The following is a 22,594-nucleotide window of genomic DNA, read 5'->3' as shown; positions in this document are numbered from 1 at the left end:
AGGCGTCATGATCTTTTCCAGAAAAGTCTTGGCTACTATTGCCCTTTTCCTCCTGCACTTAGTTTTTACATTAGCTGGTAATGTTCAATGAAAAGCACTGTTGGGATTTTTATTGGAATCCACGATGCACTGAAGGAGAGTTGACTTTTATATGAAGATGGTACATGTGTTAGTTAACTTTGTGTGTCACTTTCTCTGAATCAGGATTCCCAGCTATCTAGCTAAACATTCTTTCTGGGTGTATCTGTGAGGCTATTTCTAGGAGAGATTAGCATTTGAATCAGTGAACTGAGTAAAGAGATTTTCCTCTTCAATATGGGTGGGCATCATCTAATTCTTTGAGGGTCTGAAGTGGAGGAATAGAGGAAGGGCTGTGGATGTAGGGGCTCACCCCATAATCCTGCACTTGGGAGGCCTTGGAGACTAGCCTGGGCAACCTAGTGGAACCCCCTCTACAAAAAATAATCAGCCAGGTCTGGCGCTGTGTGCTTATTCTTGTTACTCAGGAGACTGAGGTGGGAGGATTGCTTAAGCCCAGGAGTTTAGGCTGCAGTGAGTTATGATCACACTATTGCATTCCAGCCTGGGCAGCAGAGTGAGACTCTGTCTCCAAAAAGGAAAAAGCAGGGGAAAGGAGGATTTACTTAACTCTCTGCCCGACTGCATGAGCTGAACATTGGTCTTCTTCCCTGAGTGCTTCTGGTTCTCAGGCCTTCAGACTATGACTAGAATCTATACCATCTGCTCTCTGGCACTTAGCCCTTTGAACTATACCACTGGCCATTCTGGACCTCCAGCTTGCAGACAGCAGATTTTCTGACTTCTCAGCCTCCGTGTGCGTGCGTGCGTGCGCTCTGTCCTGAAAGCAGACATGCATGTCTCTTTTCTTCCTATTACATGGCTGGATACTTTCTTGGCAGCCCTCATACCATAGCTACACACACATACCCACGCTGCAGTGTTTCTCTGGGGAACCCTGACTAGTATAGTATGCCACTCTATTTATTTGCTTCTACAATATCTTTCAAACAAATTTTATGATGTTTTGAATAAATATCTAGCACATCTTTTATTAGGTTAATTCCTACACCTTATAATTTTATTGCTACTGTAAATATGAATTTTTAAATTAAAAGATTTTTAGACTAGAAAGGGGGAAAGGAATGTAGGCAGAAGGGGAAGAGGCGTTCCTGGAGCTTTGAGAGACCACCCTGGGCTGGGCTTTGGGGTTCCTAACTACCTTTGGATGTCATTTTGAAAAAGAAGGAGGAGATAGAGAAAAAAAAAAGACAAACAGGATTTGAAAAGGGAAAAATAATTTGATTTATCATTGGCTGTCCTTTAGTGGTGTTGCTGAATTTACCGAAGAGAAGTAAACTAATACTTCCTGCCCCTCAGACTTCAGAGGCAGAACTGCAGGAAGTTGTGAAAGTGGGCCGAGCATGTGAGATTGATGTCAGACGGCCAGAGAACCAGCAGTGACAAATTCTACTTCTAGTCTCATGTCTGAGGACACTGTCACCAACAACAGTGTTGCCTTAGAATGCCTGTTCTTCCCAGGACAGAATTCTGCAGGAAGCCCATGGCCTTGACCAACGTGTACAGCCCATTAAAGGTGCCCTGTTGCATGAGAGTGACTTCTTGGGTGTGACTCCACAGTGGCAGGTTGTATAGACTCCAAACACAGCTCTCTCTACCCCATTCAGGACTCCTTCTAGTGGAGCTAAAGGGCTGACTCCCTGGACCGGAACAACTCCCAAACCATTACTAATTCCACCACAGTAGAACTCCTCTTTGAGATAAGTTAAACCTTAATCCTGAGGATGGAATGACAGACTGCAGTGATCATTCTCACATGAAGCAGATGGAATGAGAATCTTGCAAACACCTCTGTTTGAGATTGTCAGGCTTTTCCTGCCCCTAAGAATGATTTTGAAATTGTTCTACCAGAAAATGCCAAGAAGGCGCTGGAAGACCGTGAAGTAGATGGTACTTGCACTGAGGTGCTGCTGATATGGGTGCTGGAGAGCAGGCCGTATGAGACGCAGAGTGTAAAGGAAAGGAAGCGAGTGTACACGGCTGTCCAGAAAGATCTGCCAAGACCACCTGAAGTTAAGTGAAGAACGAATCAAAAAAGAAATGGTCACAGTGCTTCACTATGACCCCCTGCATCACCCTCACGAGTTATCTGGAAATAAAGAAGAAAAATTGTAGGATTTGGCCCCAACAATTCAGAGCACCTTACCTCTCTGGAATATAACCCTCATGAAAAGTTCTCCAGAGAAGAGCTGAAGAAGGCCCAGGATGTTCTAGTGAAGGAGACAGAGCTGGAACGTGGAGGACTCTCAGGTGAAGACTGCTGCCGTCAGTTTATTTCTTCCTGGAAGAGCCTCCATACATGGGTTAAACTAGCTGTACAGGGACAGAATCAAACCACTTCAGAAGAGGCTTGAGACTTTGGAATGTGCATTGAATCCAGATGTGACTGGAGTATCTAACGTATACGGGACACATGATGACAGAAGCCAAGAGAGCTGCAAAGATGGAAAGAAGATGAGCAGTTTGCTTGGGGGTTATCGACCTCGCGCTGGGGGCTCCTGAAACACTTAACAACTTATGGGCTCAAAGTGGAGCAGGCTCCCTTGGAGCTTCGTACTTCTGAAGAACTCAAGAACCCTGAAGATTCTGCCATTCCCCAGAAGCTAGAGCGTCTAAAAGTTGTTCAGCGACAACAGACAGAGAAAAGGAACTTCAACACAGATACGCTGATTTATTGCTGGAGAAAAGAGACTTTAAAGTCAAAGTTTGGAAGCATAGTTTGTATTCTGTCACAGTGTGAAGGAATGACTGGTTTTCATACTCTGGGAGGCTGAAACCAATGTTTATCATCATTGACAAATTTATCCACCAACTGTGTTTTTTTTGCTGTTTACTTTAAACGATATCAATCTTACATATTCTAGGTGTAAAGATTTTAAATCTTGGGGACAGACATTTTAGGGTGTAAATTATTAAGAACACCATTCTTTTAGCAGTATCGGATTTGCAACCTTTTTTTAGTTTTGGCCTTTAATTTAAAAAATCTGATTTTAAAGTACTGCCTGTGAGTAAACTCGTGAATTAAAACCAAATATAGAGAATTGAAAAAACTCTAATTTCCTAACCAATTGCTCTTAATGTATATTAATGCAATTTTTTTAAAATATTGGTATTAAATAACATTATTTTTATAATTTAAAATAATTTTTAAATTCTCTTTGGATTTTCTGCTTAAGCAACTATATTATCTGCAGAAGCTTTATTTCTTCCTCTCTAATTCTTATGCCTTTTATTTGTGTGTGTGTGTGTGTCTGTGAATGCTCAGGCTCACACCTCTAGAATGATGTTGAATAGAGTGACTATAATAGACTTCTTTGTCTCATTTATGATTTTAAAGGAATGCTGTTAATGCTTCAGCATATGTGTGTGACGTGTGACGTTTGTATGCCTTTTCTATCCTATTTTTTGGGTTAGGGAAGCTTCTTTCTATTTAGTTTGCTAATAGTTGTTTAAAATCATGAATGAATGTTGAATTTGATTAAATGATTCTTTTTATGTTTCTGTTGAGAGGAACATCTGTTTCTTTCTTGTCATTTGTTAATGTGGTGAGTTGCATTAATACATTTTCTAATGTCGAACCCAATCTTGCAGCTCTGGGAGAAACCATGTCTATCACTTCAGAAAACATTGTTTAGAATTATTGTAGTTACATTTATGATAAGTGACTGGTTATCTTTTTCATATTGTCTTCATTAATTTTGATACTAAAATCATATAGATATCTGCTTAAAATTAGTCATTGGTTTCTGAAAATCAGATGTTCTGTGCAAAACCATTAGCTGCGAGCCTAATTTCTCTTTACGTGAAATGGTAAAATTATAGTGGGTTGCTTGTTAATTCAAACTGATTTCTTGCAGTGTGACTAAAATACAGTAAATAAGCCTATGTTGAAATAAGCTATAATGTTAGGTTGTAGATGTTCATAGTTTTGCTCTCTGATCACCAATAATTTAGTTATTGATAAATACAAAAGAACCTCCATAGCCGACCATCTTCTTAATTTCCATAGACTGGACATGCACCACATGTGTGTATGAGTACCGTAAGGCCTGCTTCCTCATGTTGACCACCTCCTTGTGTTGACCTGTTTGTTCCGGTGCCTGGGGTGGCGAGCTCGCAGAGCTGCAACTGTAGTTACTTTGTTAGCTGTACTATATTCTTTTTCATTGTAATTGCTTTTCTGTTTACTTTGCTTCCTTTTACATAATACTTTTAATGCTTTCTCAACTTTTTTAGTTTTCATTGTAAAAACTAGGAGGAAAAAGGTGGGGAGCAAATATAAAAGGTACTATGCAGAGTGTCAGAGGATGTCCGGTTCTTACTGAGGATGATGCTTTAATGCCTCTATATGGTGGGTGGTGTTTGTGTAGAATGTCCCCTCCATTCACATTCAGCGTACTTTTGGATATACAGATGCCTGACACTGTCATTGTCCCAATTGTGTTTATAATGTAACTCAAGGCATTTCATATGGTCTTTTTGGTTGTTGTTAAAAAGGTTTTATTGAATTTTGGGGACCCCAATAGTTTTTTTCCTATGTAAATGTTAGCTGAAATGCTGCTTTGAGAGATACATACATTGTATGATACCGCGTACTGGGGCATTAAATGCAAGAGGTCACTTAGTCGGGAAATACAGTGCAGGAGAGCTTGTGGGAAGGATGCCTGTAGCAGCTTACTTATAAAGTTAGTTGAAGAACTTTTCCTCTATTCTGAAAATGTTTGAGTGATGTCGGATTTTTTTCTTCATTAAAATAACCATACTTTGAGGTGGAAAGATCCCTTGAGCCCAGGAGTTACAGGCTGCAGAGAGCTGTGGTCAGGTTTCAGTGAGCGATGATTCGGGCGCTACACTCCAGCCTAGGAGACAGAATGCGACCCTGTCTCAAAAAACAAGCCCCCACCTCAACTCACATTTAAACTATCGGTGTCTAGTATTTTTTTTATGCAAAGATTTTAAGCTATTGAATTCCTTTAATGGTCTGGAACCATCTAGGTTTTCTAGTTCTTTGGCCAGCTTTGGTAAATCAAATTTCTTAGAAAAGTATCTATTACTCCCATGTTTTTAAATTTGTCAGCAGACAGTTCATTATATTATGTGATTATGTTTTAAAACATAATCTTGCTTTTCCTTCACGTATATTTTATTTTATTGACATGGTCTCTGCCCTCCATGCTGGAGTGCTGTGACCCAGTTATAGATTATTGCAACCTTGAATTCCTGGGCTCAAATGATGCCCCTGCTTCAGCCTCCAGAGTAGCTGGGACTACAGGTGCATGACACTATGTCTGGCTAATTTAAAAATTTTTTAGAGACAATAGCTTGCTATGTTGTTAATGATGATCTCAATCCCCTGGCCTCTAGAGATCCTCCCACCTCATCCTTTCAGAGTGCTGGGATTACAGGTGTGAGCCTTCCCCCCACTTACATTTTTTTTTTCATTCCTAATGTGTATCAAAGAATCACTAATTTTATTAGTAATGATTTAGTATTTTATTTTATTATTATTATTTTTTGACACAGAGTCTTGCTTTGTTGCCCTTGGTAGAGTGCTGTGGTGTCATAGCTTATAGCAACCTCAAATTCTTGGCTTAAAGCCTCTTGCCTTGGCTGTCCTGGTTGCTAGGACTACAGGAAGCTGTCACAACACCTGGCATTTTTTTTAGAGATGATATCTGGCTCTTGCTCAGGCAGGTCTCCAAATCCTGAATTCAGGAGATCTACCCTCCGTGGCCTCCCAGAGTGTTAGGATTATAGGTGTGAGCCACCACACCTGGCTATGATTGAGTATTTTAAACTTTTATTGATACTATCTTTTCATTGGCACAATTTATATCCAGAATTTTTTGCTTTGACAATAATAAATCAGTCCATTTTTGTTATCAAGTTATTTTTTAGTTCAGATTTACAAATATTTGAAGGAGCTAATTATACTTGCACAGCGACATTCCATGTTGTTCTAATTTTTAAACAGCGTTAGAGTACTTTTCACGCTTTTTTATTATTACTGTGTCTTTTTTATTCTCCTATAGATTTATTTATTTATGTGCTTTCTTACATTCCTGCTGAATCTCTTGTAGATTTAGAAGAATCATGTAAATAATATGTACAAAGAACATCAAAAAAAACTATCTTCTTTACTGTGGGTGTTTGATTTTAAAATTTTGCTTGAAATTATGTTATACATTCTTGAATGTAAAAATATCAAAATCCTGAACAGTTACTACTTACGCAAGAATTACAGTGTAATTTGGATATACATATATCCAAAGTAAAAACAAATTATTTAGAAATAGTAGCCACTATATAATTGCAGCAAAATGAAAACCCAGTGCTCATTCTAAAGCCCAGAGTACTTTTGTAAAGAATGTGCAGTGGGGCTGTAAAGCTTGCTGTGAGTCAGGATGGACTGGCGGACAGAGGTGTGAATGTTCCCAGACGCCTTGATAGCAGAAGATCCCTTTGTCAGTGGTCATTGCAATATCACATAAGTAGTTTAACCAGCTTATATTACATTTACATTATTAATTCATTTTATTTCTTCTAATATTATTATGGTATTTACCAAAATGCTCAAATGTTTTTTAATATTTTACCTATTAATTGGCCATATTGGTATGTACCAATATTTGGTTCTAAGTATTTTTGTGGTTTCTTCTTTGACTCTTGAGTTAGAAATATATTTGTAATTTCAAATGCATGGAATTTTTTTAAGTGTAGGCTTTTTGTTATTTATTTTCAGTATCAAATTATAAGTAATAAAGCTAAAGGATTCTGATTATTTGAAATTTGTTTTCTCTATGTTCTAACATGTGGTCAGTTTTTATAAATGTCCTCATTCCTTTATCTGTTGCATGTTATGTTCTTTAGAGCTAGCTTATTAACCATATGGACTAAACCTTCTTTATCCTTGCTGATTTATAATCTGTTTAATCTATGTTATTGTGTGTTTTAAAGTCTTCCATTATGATAATGGATTCATTAATTGTTCCTTGTATTTCTGTCATTTTTTGCTTTATATATTTTGAAATCGTGTTATTAATTGCATCCATATTTGTACAAGCAATATATCTTCCTAATTAATTAAATATTTTATTAGTATATAATCTTTTAATCTGGCAATTTTTTCTTTTTCTAATTAAGTGTAAAAAATTGATACATAATAATTATGCATATAAGGTGATAGTGATATTGTGATACACATAATGTGTAGTGATCAGATCAGAGTAATTAGCCTATTCATTAGTAATTAGCCTGTCTCAAACGTTTGTCCCTTCTTTGTTGTGGGAACATTGACTATCTCCTTCTAGCTTTTTACACCTATATGATACCGTATATATTATTGTTAACAATAGTCATCCTGTAGTGCTATAAAGCAGTAGAACTAATTCCTCCTATCCAGCTATAATTTTGTATTCTTTAACAAATCTCTTCCTGTCTCCCCCTTACTTCTACCTTTCCCATTCTCTAGACTCCTCTATTCTACTTTTTACTTCTACAAGATCACTTTCAGCTTTCACATAAAAGAGAGAACATATGGTGTTTAGCTTTCTGTTCCTGGCTTATTTCACTTAATGTAATGTTCTCAGTTCCACCCAAGTTGCAGCAAATGACAGTATTTCATTCCTTTTTATGGTTGAATAGTATTCTGTGGTGTATATATCACATTTTCTTACCCATTCATCTGTTATTGGATGACAGATATGTTGATTCCATACCTTGACTGTTGTGAACAGTGCTATAATAAACACAGAGGTACAAATGTCTCTTCAATACCCTGATTTCCTTTCCTTTGGATATATACCCAGTAGTGGGATTGCTGGATCATATGGTAGTTCTGTTCATGGTTTTCTGAGGCACCACCATACTGTTCTTTATAGTGGCTCTACTAGTTTACATTCTCACCAACAGTGTGTAAGAGTTCCTTTTTCTCTGCATTCTTGCCAGCATTTGTTATTTTTTGTCTTTTTGATGATAGCCCTTCTGCCCATGGGGTGAGATGATACCCCATGGTGGTTTTGATTTGCTTTTCCCTGATAATCAGTGATGTTGAGCATTTTTTCATGTATTTCTTGACCATGTGTATGTCTTCTTTTGAGAAATGTTAGTTCAGATCACTTGCCCATTTTTTAATCAGGCAAATGTAAATTAATGAGTCTTTTTTTCAAGTTTTTCTTGAAAATTAAAAACACTAGGTTAGTAATTTTCACATTAATTTTTATAGTTTTGTATTTGTATGGTTTATCTTCTTTCGTCTTGTTACTTTTACTTTTTGAGTCCTTACCCTATAGCTATGTTGTTGTTTTAGTCCATTCCTGCTATAACAAAGTATACTAGACTGGGTAGTTAATAAACAACAGAAACATTTCTTTTACTTCTAGAGGTTGGAAAGGCTGTGATCAAGGCGCTAGCAAATTCAGTGACTGATGAGGGCCTGTTCCTCATAGATGATGCCTTCTAGCTGCATCCTTAACTTGCAAAAGGGGCTAACAGGCTCCTTCAAGTTCTTTTACAAGGGCACTAATCCTGTTCTTGAAGGCTCTGCTCTTGTGACAAAATCACCTCCCAAAGGTCCCGTCTGTTATGCAGTAATACCATCATCTTTCTGGGTACAGATTATACCTGAAATCCTAGTACTTTGGGAGGTTGAAGTGGGAGGATTGCTTGAGGCCAGAAGTTCAAGGCCAGCCTGGGCAATGTAGTGAGACCCCATTTCTACAAAAAAATAAAAAATTATTTGGGTCTGGTGACATGTGTCTGAAGTCCTATCTACTCAGGAGGCTGAGGGAAGAGGATGACTTGAGCTCAGGGTTCAGAAGTTCCAGGTTGCAATGAGCTGTGGTGCTGCACTCCAGCCTAGCTGACAGAGGGAGACCCTGTTTCTAAAAAGAAAAGAAAATTTAAAAAAACGATTGCCTTTGAGGTTAGGTTTCGACAGATGAATTTGGGAGGGACACAGACGTTCAGACCATACCAGACATGTGAATAGCGTAAGGTTGGATTTTTTTAAAAGTTCAGTTTTGTGAGTTTTGTCTTTTAATTGGAACATATAGTTCGCTTACATTTAATGTAAATGTACATTTGTATTAATTTCTTTGATTTTATTTTGTGTTTCCTTTTCACCTTCCTTTTTATAAGCTCCTTTTTGCCTCTTTCATTTTTTTTTAATATTTTTTCTTCTTTTGGACTTGTTTGAAATTGTTTTTATTTAATATTTTCTCTTATCATACTATGGAAATTATGTACCCAATTTATAGTTTTTGAGGGATTTTCCTCAAAAATTTCAACTTAAAAAATATAAATAATTTATAAGATATGTAAGTATATAAAATATGTAAAATACATATTTATATTATTATTATTTTGAGACAGTCTTATTTTGATGCCCTGGCATCATAGCTCACAGCAGCCTCACTCTTGGACTCAAGTGATTCTCTTGCTTCAGCCTTCTGAGTAGCTGGGACTACAGGTGTCCTCCACAACACCCAGCTATTTGTAGAGGCAGGGTCTCACTCTTGCTCAGGCTGGTCTTGAACTCTTAAGCTCAAGTAATCCACCTGCCCTGGCCTCCCAGAGTGCTAGGATTATAGGTGTAAGCCACCTCATCTGGCCTCTTATATTCTTCTTGAACAAAAACATAGGGACGTTAGAATGCTTATGTTGCAGGAAGACAAGGCCCAAAGGCGAGAAAGAGCACCCAGACACTACGTTTATAAGAGGAAGGGCTTTATTCACCAGCCAGGAGCTTATGGCATAGAAGAATTCCAAATGGCCGCGCTCCCCGACTGCTTTGGTCTTTCCCTTTTTATTGACAGTCAAAAAATTCCACCCCACAGGTACCCTTCTCATTGGCCAGTTTGAATCAAGCGGGAGATGCTATTTCCGCCCCCATAGAACTACAGGATTTCACAGAACTTGGAAATTTCCAAGTTTCAGGAAGCTAAGTTTACAAATTCCCAAGAGCTGAGTCACCATGGAGAGGACCCTGCATGTGTATCCTTGTGGTCTCCTTGAGAAGACCTGTTCTTCTAGACCTCACCCTTCTCTCACTTAGACTAGCCCTACTTATGTACCGTTGTCCAGTATTTTAATTCTATTTTATACATTTCTGAACTCACAAATTTGACATTATTCTTATTGTTTTTTAGTCATTAAAAATACTTTTCCTACAGATTATTATTCATTTGATCATCATTCCCTCCTGTATCTTAGACTGTTCATTCAAGATAATTTTTTTTTCTTATTGAAGTATGCACTTTATTGAATCTTTCTACTCTAATTGAGATCTTTGGATGTCAGCATCACTTTGGAACTTGTTAGAAATGCAGGATCTCAGCTTCTTCCCCAGACATAATGAATTACAGTTGGTATTTTAACAAGCTCCCCAAGTGATTCATATACAAACTAATGTTTGAGAAACCCCGCTTTAGCGACTCTTTTATTGAGGGTCTACTCATTCTAAACTCTCATAGCCTTTATTTGTCTGGAAATGTCTTTGTTTCAGTCTCATTTTTGAAAGAGATTTTGCTAGGTACACAATTCTACATTGATGGTGATTTTCTTTCAGCACTTTTGACCTATTATTTCTTGTAATGGAAAATTTACAACTCACACTAAGAGTTGTTCTTTGCCAAGTGATCTGTCTTTTCTTTCTCTTTGATGATCTGAATTTTATTACAACCTGAATAGATGGGACTTTTCTTTTTTTTTGTAATGCTGGCTGTGATTAATTGAGATTATTGAATCTGAGACTTGTTGTATGTCTTCTTCAGCTCTGTATTTCATGTTACTAATTCTCTTTTCAGCTGCTAACACCAAGTTTTTAATGTTAATTATCACAAGTTTCATGGGAGTTCTCATTGGTTGTTTTCCAAAGATGGAGGTAATTTGTAATATCTTTTGCTTCTTTATTATGTACTCTCTTTTATTTCTTGAAATATACGTACGCTGCCAACAAAATGTATACATATTTTTAAGAAAGGAAAATACTTTATTAAAATTGTAATACTCAATATAGCATGTAGATAATGTTTATTATCTTGTATGTCTTGTAATTGCGGAAGTCAAATATGACTATTACAATTTTAATATAGTTTTTTCCTTTCTTACAATGTGTATACTTTTTTTTTTTTTTTTTTGGCATCCTCTGTATTATACACACTCATTTAATTAATCTGGCCAAAAATTGGCAGGGTCTAACTCTGTTTCAACTCTCACTTATTGCCTATTTTCTCAAGGGTTTGTGATTTTTTTCCTTGCTGGGAATTTATGTTGTGTGGAAATTAAGTTGTGATAGCTGTTTGGGTCTGTTTCTCTAGAAAGAATTTATATTTGTTTTGCTGGGAATTTGGAGCACCACTGACCTGGAAGCACATAGCCTACACAGATGGCAAGAATTCTTACCTCTTCCTACCTTGAGGGATGGTGTTAGTATTTAACACCACTTTCATCCTTTTTCATAAGACATAGTTAGGCTGATTGTCACTCCTGTTTCTCTATGTAGGGTGATCCCTTCCACATTCACTTTCTGAGGATGTTACTTTTCAGGGGGCACAACTTTATGCATGGGTCATTCATCTTAACTCGTCTTCCTCAGGCCTCATGTCTTATCTCCTGGCATCCTTGTGGACCCTTGAAACCTAAGCTCTAAGCTACCAGGGACAGGCAAATATTCCAGGCAAATGCAAGCTCTAGAACAGGCGTCCTCAAACTTTTTAACAGGGGGCCAATTCGCTGTCCTTCAGACCGTTGGAGGGCCGGACTATAGTTTAAAAAAAAAAAACAAAACTATGAACAAATTCCTACGCACACTGCACATATCTTATTTTGAAGTAAAAACAAAACGGGAACAAATACAATCACACCACTTCATGTGGTCCGCGGGCCACAGTTTGAGGACGCCTGGTCTAGAACTTGCTTTAGATTCATGTTATCTTTTATTTGTGGCCCTGGGATCTTCCTTTAGTTTCTAACCAACTCAGCCATGCATTTAGAACAGTGTTTTAATATTTTTTATGAAGTATTTTTGTTTGTCCTGAATTAGAGGATTTCTCTATGTATCTCTCCTGCCTTATTGAAAGCACAAAGCATCTTTCAAGTTTCTTTGCCAATTTGGTCCTTGAAAAACTGTGCAGCTTAAGAACATTAGATGGGCTTATCACTAGTCCTGTTTTTCCTTCCAAACAAGCTATTTATAAAGGTAACTTAACAATTCTTTCCAAAACAATTCATAATTTAGAGCAATTTTCAAATGGTTTTTTTGTTAAGGAAACTTGGTCAAATTCTTTGGGAGCCTGACAAAATTATTCTGAAGGTTTATCAGAATAATAAACTGATGGGAATAGCCAGAACAATTTAGAAGAGTAATGAAGGAGAGCTAACTTCTTCCTTAATACTAAATATGAAACATATTCTAATATTAAATATTAAAACATATTCTGAATTTTGCAGGATAATTAAATTAACATAGTATGAATTAACATGGTAGTGACACAGGCATTCTCTGTCCATAAAATGGAAGTTATAATTCAGAGATGGTTCTTCCTGTATGCTGGATTTTAATGTCTTAAGTCAGATAACCCAAATCAGCAAGGGAGGGAGGACTTATCCTATACCTGTTGTTAGAAAGAATACTCTGCCATTGGAAAAAAAAAAAAGAGACTTTATATTAAAATGCAAAATAAGGCCTATTCAGTTTAAAAAATTAAATGAAAAAAATCAAAGGATAGAAAGACTAAGAAAGAATATTTGTTTGTAGAAAGACTTACTAAACTTAAAAATCAATGAATCAATGGCTGTTTCTGAAAGGTGGCAAGAAAACCTCTTACAATAAATGAGGGGATGAGGGAAGTTCCCTTTTGAACTATGAGAAAGTATTACCTTTCAAAACAATAAATAAAATTTATTTTATAAATAAATAAATGGTAAAATAAGAACATAATTGACAATCATGGTTTGATAAACTCTAAAACTTTTCTCTAAGCTAATAATTAAAGAGAAATTCTGTGTATCACTTGGAAAAATTCTTATAATAAATTGAAGACAAATACCCTCATAATAGAATGTTTATATTTATCTATTATGAATACTGAGAAATCAACAGAGCCAAAGACAAAGAGACATTTCACAAAAGAGAAATATGAATTTTAAAACATGCCAAAGAATCCTATAAAAGTATTTGTATAATTTTACTCATTTATAGTAACACTATTTAACTCCTAATTTTATAATGTTTTTCTAGACTTTTATTGAAAACCAGTCAGGTCTATGCTTGTAAAAGCCTTATCTTTTTCATTCATTTAGTTCTTTTTTTTTCTTTCTTTGTTTTTTTTTTACCTTCTTTAAAATTTATTATTTATTTATTTATTTTTATTAAATCATAGCTGTGTACATTAATGTGATCATGGGGCACCATACACTAGTTTCATAGACCGTTAGACTCTCACTGGTTTAAAGATTTAAACTTAAGACATGAAACTATAAAAATACTAGAAGAAGTGCAGGGAAAACCCTTGAAGAAATGGGTCTGGGCGAGTTTATGAGGAGGACCCCCCGGGCAATTGAAGCAGCTTCAAAAATACACTACTGGGACCTGATCAAACTAAAAAGCTTCTGCACAGCCAAGAACACAGTAAGTAAAGCAAGCAGACAGCCCTCAGAATGGGAGAAGATATCTACAGGTTATGTCTCCGACAAAGGTTTAGTTCTTATTTTGGGGTGTAATTATCCTTACAGTTTTTTCTTGTAAATTTTTCATTATGTATTTACTAATCTTTATGCTAAATGTGTTCACATAAAAATGAGATGTTTAAGCAAAGTGTGGTTTGTCTTAATTTGATTTTGTAAAATCTCTTCTGTACCACCATTTTAGAGATCTTCTAGAAGTATTGACTTGACAACCACAGGGAGACTGCTAAATGAATGCTAATTCAAGAAAGTCAATGGGTTTTATATTCATACATGTAGTAATGTAGAAAAACACCAGGGGGCAGTATAAGCCAAGCACAAAACCCACTCTAATTCACAAGAGGCACACTGACAAATTACAGAGTTTAAGTGGAATGAGAATTCAGTGTAACAACTGAATAGCCATATCTGAGTAGAACTACCTTACCTTCCAGGTATTTTTAAAATTTTGTTTAGTTTTTCACAAGTGAGGCTTTGACTTTTTTTTTTTTTTTAAATCTGGTCTAGAAACATAAGAAAGACCTTTTCTAATGTGTTACTTTTTGAGTAATCCCAAAGAGTATCTTATGCATTGCAGTTCAGACAAGAATGAAACTTCCTTAAGTGATAAGATTCTCTGTACCACAGAACTATTATATATATCCTGAGATAACCAGGAAAATAAAGCTGGTGCTTTAGTCAGGAAGCCAGTCTGCCAGGAAATATACATGGCAATGGGTTATTAACAGATACTTCTTTGGGACATTAGGCAGCTCAAAATGTCTTCTTTTTTTTTTTTTTTTAAAGTCAGCTGTGACTTGATTGTTGTGTTTAGTTATGAGTGGAAATAAAAAGTTACTAGATAAAAAATTTATATTTTTATGATGAAATTGAAAAACCGTGTGTTTCCTGTCCACATATTACCAAGGATATTTTCAGAAAAACCTGTTTCCATGTCAGTAAGTCAGCTCTTTGTTGGGGCAGAGTCTCTGGGGCAGGCAGACAGCACTGGAGGGTGCTCTGTGAGTAAGGCCCTCCTGTGGGGCACAGAATCATTCAAAGAGCACCAACATAAAACCTGTGCTTCTAATGAGTGGTTTTAATTGTATTAATGTTAGTATTTGTTTTTAGCCACTGAAAGAGAATTCCCAGATGCTCCATTAGAGACCTGAAGTCTCTCAACTGAATAAATTATATCCCTGAGTACTGAGGCGGTGTGAAATTGAGAACACAGAATCTTTCCAGAAATCATGTGGGGCATCAGAAAGATGTAAAGATGAGAAAAAAATTGGGGATTCGAATCCTTCAGACTTCTAAAAAGGGTAAGTAGTCATTTCAACAAGCTCTGGTCTGTAATAATGAATGTGGTCTCAGTTCTCTAATATATTATCACATAATGGTTAATGAGTCCCTAGAGGCAGTATCACTTATTCATGAGATGCCAGATTGAGTTCAGTACCAACTATAGCAAACGTTCTTCTTTAGCAAGGTGTCCAGGTGTCCACCTGGGAAAGGTGCAGAGCTTGGAAACATGAATTTGGACAAGGCACTTGGCAAGGCCTCTCATAACACACTTCTGGATGAAGTGAGGTAGGGGTTGTGATGTAAGTGTAATTTTGTATATTGATATTTGGTTGAATAGCTATTTAATAAGTTGGCATCAAATGAAGGGATGTTTCTATGGATGTCCTTGGCCTTTTTTCTTTAATTCTTTTCATTGGTGATTTGGTTAAAGATATTATACACCTATGTACTTTATCAAATCTGGTATGACATGAAATGAAAGCGAATAAATTAGATGTTCAAATCAGGATCCCAAAGTCATAGATTGGTTAAACTTAGTAAGTATAGTAAGAATGATTTTAAAGGGACTACATGTAAAATGTCACTACTTGTGTCCTAAAGTCAAAAGCAGGTATACAGGATGAGTCGTATCTTAGCTGAGGCACATCTGGAAACAACTTAGGAAAAGTAGGTGGCAGTGATTATAGTATAATACAAATCAGTTCTGTACCGTGGCTATCAGCAGAATTAACTTAGGCATCAACAGAGGTAATGCCAACTTAGGTTTTATTGATCAAAAGTGTGGCATGGTGATGGAAAGCAGGGTGTCCCACCCTCTTCCTACTGTCTAGATTACTCTGTCTTCAGACTACATGTTATATCTCAAGTAGGGCATAGGCGGCCAGAGGCTGTTCAAGAAAGAGGCAAGCAAGGTGGATAAGCCAGGGAGAGGGCCCTTAGCAGAACCTGACCACACTGGCACCCTGATCTCAGATTTCTGGCTTCCAGAACTGTGAGAAGTAAGTGTCTATTGTTTAAACCAGGGGGAAAAAAAAAGAAAGAAGAAGAAGAAGTAGAAGAAAAAGAGGAAAGAAAGAGGCAAACAAGATAAGAAGAGCAATAGAAGCTGTGTTGCAAGGGAGTGGCTGAAGGAACTGGGTATTAGTAAATGTGGTATCAAAAGATGGGGCAACACTGGTTTCATGTATTTGTAAGGCTGTCATATAAGAGGAGGATTAGCCTTCTTATGTGTGAACCTAAGGGATCAAATTAAGATGAAGGGAATGGAGACCTTAGACAGTTTTGAATGACATACAAGGACTTTCTGATGGTTGGAAGCAATCCCAAATTAGATGTTCAAGAAGAAGAAACTATTGCAGGAGATGATAGATTTCTCTATCAGTAGGAGGGTCTTCAAGCATAGATGGATTAAGAACTTGGAAATATTTTAGCAACTGATAGATTGTTGAATGAATTTAAAGGTCTCTTCCTACTCTGAGAATTTGGGATTATTTTCTTAAGTCATTAATTTAATGCGAATGAGTAAGAGAAGGCATTTTGGAAAGATTTCTCTATATTAATTCCTATAAGCTTAATATATGTTGTTTTTTCTTTTCAGTTTCTTTAGTAAGCAGAGGCAATGTCAGGATTTTAAATGTGACCTTTATTCCTGTTGGCTCAGAGACAACACAATAGGTGCCAAGTGCCTTTGAATCCAAAAGGGATCCTCTAGTCCGGGGGTGTTAAGTGATCAGGCAGCCAGTTCTGCCTGATTGGGCCATTGCTTGCAAGGGCTGGAGTTGAAGAGTTAGTGATGTAGACGGCTCGGGAGAGAGTTGGGGGTATGCTGCGAGGCACGCCCACCACAGAGAAATACTGGGGGAACATGGCACGTATCCTCTGCCGTTTGGGAGGCTCAAGCACAGTGATGTGCACCCAGGGAGAGACTGTAGCTGGAGCTGCCCATGCCTGATAGTGGCACTGTGTGAGAGAGGCTTTGGTGAGAACATGCTCCACTACCATGTTTTTATTCAAGCATGAGAAAGGAGTATAGGAAGCAGGTTTGAAGGGATAATGGAAGAAAGGATAAAGCTGGGTTTTGCTTGCATCCTATGCAGACCAGCTTAATAAGGAAATACCTGGCTACAGCTGTGAGTCGGAATTCCAGGGGCTATGGATGGATTCTAGATAAGGTTTTGTTACCAAATAGCATGTTGTTTGGGTACTAAATTTACTCACCTGTGGAAGACCTCGCCTGGTTCCTTCTAGCTGTGTAGTTATGTTTCCATTTCCCTTCACAATCCAGATTTCGTATGTACATATAATTTATTTACCAATATTTGTTTATATCCAGACTTTTTTTCCAGAAAATATTTAATTACACCGAAAGTTCCATGTTTTCTTTCTATTGGCATACCGATTATGTTTGTGCCTAAATATAATGTTAAGATTATCATCTGTGTTTCTCCTGTAGTTTTCTTTTCTGCTAAACTTTATATGGCTAAGCTCAGTAAGATATGGCACTTTGGATAAGGCCTGGTGGCTCACACCTATAATCTTAGCACTTTGGACGGCTGTGACAGGAGGATCCCTTGAGCTCAGGAGTTTGAGATCAGCCTGAGCAAAGCAAGACCCCATCTGTACTAAAAATAGAAAAGTTAGCCAGGCATTTGTGGCAGGTGCCAGTATGTAGTGCCAGATACTCTGTAGGCTAAGGCAGGAGGATTGCTTGAGCCTAGGAGTTTGAGGTTGCCGTGAGCTAGGCTGAGGCCATGGCAGTTTAGCTCAGGCAACAGAGCAAAACTCTGTCTCAAAAAAACAAAAAAACAAATGACACTTTGAGCACATGTATTTCAAGAGTCTTCTTGATATAAATTGTGCTGATTTAGTCTACATGTTGTTTTTACATTTTATAGATGAAAAATCACAGGCAAACTAAACTAAGTAGGTAAAAAGGAATGGTCAATAAAATATAATTAACTGTTGAAGAATTCTTCAGCCCTCTTGGAATTCATAAGATAGTTCTGCATTTTCTTACTTAACTACAACAAAAAAATAGATATTGTTTGTCCTTGAATTTAAAGTCCCTTGATAACACAACTGCTGCCTGAGGTAATGGAGTTACCTGCAAATTCCTGTGGGACTCTCTGACATGCCTCCGAAAAGGTAAGCACAAGCAAATCATTTCCTCGACCAGTTGAGCTATTTTAAGTGGTACAGCAAGGTATGAATTTCAGGTCAAATGAGAGTGAGACACTCTTGAGACCATCATAAAGTAGACAGATTGTGTGGGCAGCGTACATCTTAATCTGCTCAGTTCTCTGCTGAAAGTACTAATTTCTTGATCTCTTGAGCAATAACAATAGTTTGTTATAGATTTTACTAGGTTATGTATTTATTAGTTTTACATTTTGTAATCCATTCAGTCTTTGTAACAATACTGAATAAAAGACTTTCAAAGTTTAACACCCTACATGGATTACATATATATACTTATGACATTTATGTCACATGTGGGGCTAAAGGAGTAGCAGCGACAATTGCAGTGCTCATGGCCCTGATCCCTAGAACCTGAGATGTCTTTGCTATTTCACCCAATTTAGATTTATATTACTTCTAACTTTTCTTCTATCTCTACAATCCTATGATTCAGCTCACAAGCAAGATCATCTTTAAAGCTTAGGTATAAATTTAGCCATGGCAATTGAAGCCTCTAAAATCCCAGTATTCAGAACACCAAAACCCTGTTAGAATGCAATGAGAATACTTATATGTTGGTGAGAGAGCAGAAGTCAAGTCTAATAAAATGCCTTTCCTTATAAATACCTTATTTTCTTATATATGTATATATTAGTTTGGTTTCCCTTGCGGTCCCAGGGCTGCTTCCTATGATGGTGATTAAAAGAAGTGTGAGGAGTGATTATAGAGAGAAGAGTAAGCAAAGAGCCCTGGATTCTGTTTCTGAGGGAAGTTTATATTCTGCCTTACTGGACTATATAGACTCCAAGTTCAAAGTTCCAGTCCAGTGGTGGGGGAGGTGTGACTGTACATGGAATGAATTGGAGGATGGCAACAGCATAATTTATTATTCCAGGCTTCTGCTAGTATGATCTTTGGCAGAAGAACACATTTCCTCTCTTTTCCTATTTATTCTTTTAGTGCAGACTCTGCTTTCTCTCTCTTTATATGGGGTCAGCACACGTCCACGTTAGTGGACAGAGAGCCCTATCTACCTGGCTGTTGTGTGTGGTTCAGATGTGACACATGACCCAAGTTAGGCCAATTGGACTCCTTGTCTGGGATTTTTCTATATTGAAGGCAGGAGGGAAAACAGTTACTGCTTCGGTATTCCTAGAACTAGAAGGATAGCTGAGGATGGCTGGAGAAAGCCTCTTTACAATAGTCTGAATGAGGTCAATAAAGAGAGAAAAATGAGAGGTGAGAAGTGGTGATGTTGTTTGGGGTCTGGAGCTCATGCTGTCTGATGTCAGCCCCAGTGAGCCACTCTTTTTTTGTTTGTTTAAGTTGATTTGTATTTCTGCCATTTGTATCCTAATGCAGAAAATCTCTGTTATCAAATATTACTTTGTAAACATAAAAATACACATGATTTTGGTCTGATAAGGAAAATAACTACAATCTGTTAAGCCTCTACTGTGTGTTAGGCACTGTAAGGAGTGCATTATGTATTTTTTCATCTAATCTCCACAGTGACCTATAGATTGCCTGTATCAGTTAGCTACTACTATATAGGTAACTGCCTCAAAGCTTAGTGACTTGAAACAGTGAGGATTTATTTAACTCACAAGTTTTTGTCTTGGTTAGGTAATTTTTTCTGGTCTGGGCCAACATCAGCTGATTTTAAATGGGCTTGTTCATGAGTTGGCAGTAAGTTGGCCAAGTTTTAGGGCTGCTAGTCCAGGTGGCCTCATCTCCAGGTGTGGAGTTTGGTGGTTTTCTCTGCTCGGCACACAGGAATGACTGGATGTTGCATCTGAAGCAGGCCAGCCCTGGCTTGCTCACATCGAGGGTTCCAGGAACACGCATGGAGGCCTGTGAGTCCCTCAAGGCTCACACCTGGCACTGGTGCGTCACTACCTCTGCAGCATTTTAATTGGCTCAGATTCAAGGAATGAGGAAGTAGTCTCCACTTGTACTGGGAGGAGCAGGGCAGTCAAAGGGAATGAATACTGGGGGGCATGGAAAAAAATGTGAACACAACTATTTTTCTATAAAAGGTATGATGTTAATGCACTTCAAAAGTTAGGAAATTTATTCAAGGTCATATAGCTAGAAAGGCTGCAAAGACAGGATTTAAGCCTTAATCTTCTGACTGAAAATCTCACTCCCTTCAACATTTCTTTCTGGTCTTGCCGATTGATCTATGCAGCCCAGATGTCAGGGTGTAATTAGTTTCTAAAATAAATCTATTCTTAGATTACTTTTGAATGACTTCTAAGTTATAAAGGGTTCTTTGTTACAATAAAAGTATTAACTTTTCATGAATAAATTATTTTTGACCTAACAGTTATAAGCATTTTTACTCATATTTACATCTATAACAAAATGAGGCTCATATTTTCATCTTGTAGCACAGCTGTAATTTGAATTACCAGATGTTATTTTAGAAGAATAGATAGAATAACTCACAGTACCCAGTAAATTCTTAAACGATACTTATAGCAACTTGAGTTCAGGAAAATGGGAAGCGGGAAGATGGTGAGTGAAAGGATCTGTAGACGAAAAAGAAAGTTGTCCACAAACAGAAGAAAGAGAGCTACGGACAGTGGGCTCAGCCCTGAGCAACAGTGAGGAGAGGAGCCAGGACAGGTGGTCGTCGTGTAAGTTGAGGAGTCTTACAGCCTGGTTCGTAAGGATCTGTGCATATTCCGGAGCCAGGCTGCTTCTCCAGATAGCCTCAAAAGGGTAAAAACACAGAACAAAGTCAGAGCACGCAGAGCCCGGCATTGCCCCCGAAAGACTCAAATGCCCCTCACTCTGGCTCTACCAAGATAATTGAGCTCAGACTTTCCTCTCATGCAAAGTCTGGATGTTATATTTGTTTTTCTAGACCAGTCCTCAGGGTATTGGGGGTGTGGAAGGTGATCACATAAGCAACTTTATCTCATGAAATTCAATGACTAAGATGCACAGATATATGGGAAGAAGGGAAGATCAGGAGGGCACAGAAAGAAACAGACGGCAGATAACCAAAGGGGACAACCTCCGGGAACTTCCTCCCTGCAGTGGAAGCAGGGCTCTCTGGGAGATGGCGCCAGGCAAGTTGAAGTCAGCACTTGGGAACATATCCAAGATTATTTGTTTTGAAGTGAAGTAACTGGGAACTCACTTTTGTGATACAGGCACAGGGGAAGGGTGTTCAAATGGTTCAAGTGAGGAGGAGGAGGTGAAGGAAGGCAAGTGGGGGGACATGTATGGGCGGGTAAGGAAAGCAGGTGGTTTTGTGACATACGAGGCTTCTAGGGGGAAAGATGATATGCACAGGTTGTAAACATCACAGTATCTCTTCTCTTGACATTCTGTTCATTATATTGTGAGTATGATGCTTTAAACACCAGAACAGGTTCTAATTTTGGAATATGGTGTACAGGAAGAAATGAGATGTAGGAAGAACTGCAGTGTATTTTCCTCTGTGGGGACCATACATTTTCTACTTTCCCTGACAGGTTTCCTGAGTGATTTACTTTAAGAACGTTGGGCATTCTGTGTCCAGAACCACAGGGAACCTTGAATTTGGAGAATCACTTTCCCATCTTTTTTTGTTCATCACCATCTGCATCCTTACACTGGATGACTCTGGTGAGAGAGTGTGCTTATCCAGCCCAGGTTGGAGAAATTTGACCTTGGGTCCCAGGGCTGTAGTACCTGATGTTCCGTACTCCAGGCCTTTGATAATTTATCTGTATGTGACTGTCATTTAACTGAAGACTCCTTTCCCTCACCTCAAAAAGGTACAGAATTTTAACTACAAGAGTAAGAATTCTGTATAAGCCTGAGATCAGTTTTTAGTATGTGCTATTTGAGACATATATCATCATTTTTATAATATTAAGGAAAATAACCTAAAGAAATGAAAAGAAACAGATCAGTACCCATTAGATAGAAATGTATCTCAGAAAGGTGACAAAAAAAAAATTTGGATAGAGCATTCCCACTTAATCAGTTTAAGCTTTTAAATAACGGGTTTGAGCTGTAGAAATGCTTTTGTGGATAAATGCCGTCAAGACCCAGCCATTAGAACCATTTAACCTGCATTTGTTCAAAGCACTAAATAAATCAGAAAAAATTTTGTGAAGTTTGGAATTTTGCTGTAATATGACAAGTACTTAAATAAAATCAAAGTTATTAAATCTGCAAATAATATATTTTTTTGTGCAGTGATTGACTGACCTCCTTCCAAATCTGTAATTTATAAAAGGAAGAAAAGTAACCACACATTAAAACAATTGCACATTCTTCATCTTCAAGTTCTGGTTGAAGATATTTGAGAGGTCAGGATGGCTTTCATCCTGGGTAGCTTAGACAT

General features: G+C 37.6%; 2 protein-coding genes across 2 annotated transcripts in view; one reads left to right on the top strand and one right to left on the bottom strand.

The window, feature by feature from the left end:
- EPB41L4A (erythrocyte membrane protein band 4.1 like 4A) overlaps positions 1–15,374 on the top strand; it is a 238,070-nt gene extending 222,696 nt beyond the window's left edge. The window contains exon 24 of the mRNA XM_053567384.1: positions 15,250–15,374. Within this exon, the coding sequence (XP_053423359.1) occupies positions 15,250–15,358 (109 nt within the window). The 3' untranslated portion in view covers positions 15,359–15,374. The remainder of the gene's footprint in view (positions 1–15,249) is intronic.
- The window catches only part of LOC128569248 (60S ribosomal protein L35a-like), a 44,095-nt gene extending 26,095 nt beyond the window's left edge, over positions 1–18,000 (bottom strand). Inside the window, exon 1 of the mRNA XM_053567385.1 lies at positions 17,989–18,000. The gene's annotated coding sequence lies outside the window, so the exon portion shown is untranslated. The remainder of the gene's footprint in view (positions 1–17,988) is intronic.
- Positions 18,001–22,594: the final 4,594 nt, after the last annotated feature.

Source organism: Nycticebus coucang, chromosome 17 (assembly GCF_027406575.1).
Source record: "Nycticebus coucang isolate mNycCou1 chromosome 17, mNycCou1.pri, whole genome shotgun sequence".
In the NCBI taxonomy this organism is placed as follows: Eukaryota; Metazoa; Chordata; class Mammalia; order Primates; family Lorisidae; genus Nycticebus; species Nycticebus coucang.
This window is presented reverse-complemented; position numbering and strand designations above follow the sequence as displayed.